General features: G+C 42.9%; 1 protein-coding gene across 1 annotated transcript; it reads left to right on the plus strand.

The window, feature by feature from the left end:
- The first annotated feature begins 797 nt into the window (after nt 1–797).
- Nucleotides 798–1,325, plus strand: LOC138889891 (uncharacterized). Its single transcript, XM_070173234.1, has one exon. It carries the CDS (start codon nt 798–800, stop codon nt 1,323–1,325), a length of 528 nt encoding a protein of 175 aa, XP_070029335.1.
- The last annotated feature ends 2,284 nt before the right edge of the window (nt 1,326–3,609 follow it).

Genomic DNA, 3,609 nt, shown 5'->3' on the forward strand with positions numbered 1-3,609 from the left:
TGTATACTATTACAAGATGATGCCATTCGGTCTGAAGAATACTAGAGCCATTTACATGAGAGCCATGACAACCATTCTCCATGATATGATACGCAAAGAAATAGAGGTGTATGTGGACGACGTCATTATCAAATCCAAGAGGGTCGTAGATCACCTAGCAAACTTAGGGAAGTTCTTCGACAGGCTCAGGAGGTACAACTTGAAGTTGAACCCCGCAAAGTGTGCATTCGGGGTCCCCACATGAAAGTTATTGGGAATCATTGTCAGTCGCCGAGGGATCGAGCTAGATCCGACAAAAGTCAAAGCTATTCAGGAGTTACCACTACCTAAAAGCAAAAAGGACGTGATGAGCTTCATGGGACGACTCAACTACATCAGCCGATTCATAGCAAAGTCCACAGTAATATGTGAACCCATCTTCAAGATGCTGAGGAAGGATGCCGAGACAAGTTGGACCGAGGATTATCAGAAAGCTTTTGACAAGATCAAGGAATACTTGTCCACACTGCTACTTCTGGTCCCGCCTAAGCCAGGACGACCTTTGCTACTTTAATCTATCCATGTTAGATGGAGCCTTTGGATGTGTTTTAGGACAACATGATGAGACAGGAATAAAGGAGAAAGCCATATACTACCTGAGCAAGAAATTCACACCTTATGAGGCACGGTATTCTCTGCTCGAACGTACTTGTTGTGCCTTAACCTCGACAGCCCAGAAGTTGAGGCATTATTTCTGTGCCTACAATACATACCTCATATCCAGGATGGATCCTCTGAAGTACATATTTCAGAAGCCCATGCCTACTGGGAAGTTGGCTAAATGGCAGATACTACTAAGTGAGTTCGACATCGTCTATGTGACTCAAAAAGTAGTTAAGGGAGAAGCATTGGCATATCACTTCGCTGAAAATCTAGTGGGAGGAGAATATGAACCCTTGAAAACGTATTTTCTTGATGAAGAAGTATCATTTATAGGAGAAGACATTACGGAAGCATATGACAATTGGAGGATGTTATTTGTCGGAGCCGCTAATTTCAAAGGAGTAGGCATTGGAGCAGTTTTGGTGTCAGAAACGGGTCAGCATTATCTCGTATCTGCTAAACTCAGATTTCCCCGCACCACCAACATGGCAGAAGATGAGGCTTGCATACTGGGGCTCAACATGGTAGTCGACATGAACATTCAGGAGTTGTTGTTGATCGGCGATTCAGATTTTCTTGTGCACCAGGTGCAAGGAGAATGGGCTACCAAGAATTCCAAGATATTTCCATATCTACACCATGTGCAGGAATTGAAAAGGAGGTTCACAAAGATAGAATTCTGACATGTGCATAGAATTCAGAATGAATTTGCCGACGCATTAGCCACTTTGTCATCAATGATACAACATTCAGATAAGAACTATATTGATCCCATTCCGGTGAGGATCCAAAATCAACCAGCGTATTGTGCTCATGTCGAGGAGGAAGCAGACGGAAAGCCTTGGTTCCATGACATCAAGGAGTACCTATCAAAAGGAGAATACCCGGAGCATGCAAATCACATTCAGAAATGCACGCTCCGGAGATTGTCAAATCACTTCTTCCACATCGGAGGGAACTTGTACAAAAGAACCCCGGATTTGGGTTTGCTATGGTGCGTCGACGCAAAGGAAGCTTCTTATCTACTTGAGCATGTGCATGCTGGGACCTGCGGTCCGCACATGAATGGTTTTGTTCTGGCCAAGAAAATACTCAAGGCGGGTTACTTTTGGATGACCATGGAGACAGATTGTATTCAGTATGTCCGCAAATGCTTTCAATGTCAAGTACATGCCGACATTATAAAAGTGCCACCAAACGAGCTCAATGCAACAAGCTCACCTTGGTCATTCGTTGCCTAGGGAATGGATGTTATTGGTCTGATCGAGCCCACTGCTTCGAACGGACACCGGTTTATTCTGGTAGCCATTGATTACTTCACAAAATGGGTAGAAGCTGCATCTTAAAAGGCTGTAACCAAGAAGATCATCGCAGGTTTTGTCAAGGATTGTATCGTTTGCCGATTTGGGATTCAGGAGTCCATTATCACCAACAACGCCGCCAACCTCAATAGTGACTTGATGAAAGCTATATGTGAAACCTTCAAAATCAAGCACAAGAATTCCACTGCGTACATACCTCATATGAATGGAGTCGTTGAAGCTGCCAACAAAAACATTAAGAAGATACTAAGGAAATGGTAGAGAATCACAAGTAGTGGCATGAGAAATTACCCTTTGCTCTGTTGAAGTACCGCACCACAGTTCACACATCAACCGGGACAACCCCCTACATGTTGGTTTATGGTACCGAGGCTGTCATCCCAGTCGAGGTAGAGATTCCTTCTTAAAGAGTCATACATGAAGCTGAACTCAGCGATGCGGAATGGGTAAGAAGCTGCTATGAACAGTTGGCCATTATCGATGGAAAAAGAATGAACGCAGTATGCTACGGCCAACTGAATCAGAATAGAATGTCCAGAGCTTTCAACAAAAGGGTTAAACCAAGACAGTTCGCACCGGGGCAACTGTTATTGAAGAAGATTTTTCCACACCAAGATGAAGCCAAAGGGAAATTCTCTCCCAACTGGCAAGGTCCGTATATGGTTCATAGAGTACTAACAGGAGGAGCACTCATACTTGAAGAGATGGATGGAGAGATCTGGCTAAAACCAATCAATTCATATTCAGTCAAGAGATACTATGCTTAGATTATTTCACATTTTCCTTTCTGATGTAATTGAACTACGCTTGACCTGGTTCCCGTTTAAGAGGGGATACATAGGCATCCTTATGGGTTCGGTCATATCAAAATTCTCATTCCCCCAAAAATCAGAAACTGGGGCAGAATTTTGAGGAGGGTTCTCAAACTTTCGGAGCAAATCCAGCCAGCGCCATCACATGCCAGGAAGTCAGTCAGCAGTCAAGATCTGGGGTAGAATTTTGAGAAGGATTCTCAAAATTTCGGAAAATATTCAGCAGGGTATGCCACCCGCAAATAGTTAAAAACTATCTACTAAACTGGGGCAGAATTTTACGGAGGACCCTCAAAATTCCAATATAAGAGAGTTGCAATGCCTTTGAAATGTGTCACAATCGCTAGATCATCAAAAGTTACTTGATATATTAATACGCTTCCAAAATAATTCCTTTTTTTCAATGAATGCATAATTTTTCGAAAATTCTATTTTTCATAACGGTCAGGTGCTACCTAGGGGAACTCGAAGGGGGCTTCCAGAGTGGAGCAAAGCAAGGCTGGCAGATGAAGCAAGAACCAACCTCCCCTCATGAAACTTATGATTTTTCTTTGAACGCAAGCACATTTGACAATAGCATTTGTACACAAAGCAAATTCACCATACATCCGGCCGTTAGACGCTGAACCTATCCTAGCTAAGATATACTCTACCCTTATCTGTCATTTTCTCTTTGCATGAGTCTAATCTCTGACTCCATATTTGCATGAGTCTAATCCTTGACTCCATATTTGCATGAGTCTAATCCTTGACTCCATATTTGCGTGAGTCTAAGCCTTAACTCCACATTTGCATGAGTCTAATCCTTGACTCCATATTTGCATGGGACTAAG

Source organism: Nicotiana sylvestris, chromosome 4 (assembly GCF_000393655.2).
Source record: "Nicotiana sylvestris chromosome 4, ASM39365v2, whole genome shotgun sequence".
Classification (NCBI taxonomy): Eukaryota; Viridiplantae; Streptophyta; class Magnoliopsida; order Solanales; family Solanaceae; genus Nicotiana; species Nicotiana sylvestris.

What these genes read in the sequence shown, in the direction of transcription:
- LOC138889891 (XM_070173234.1), top strand. Translation starts at nt 798, where the DNA reads ATGCCTACTGGGAAGTTGGCTAAATGGCAGATACTACTAAGTGAGTTC.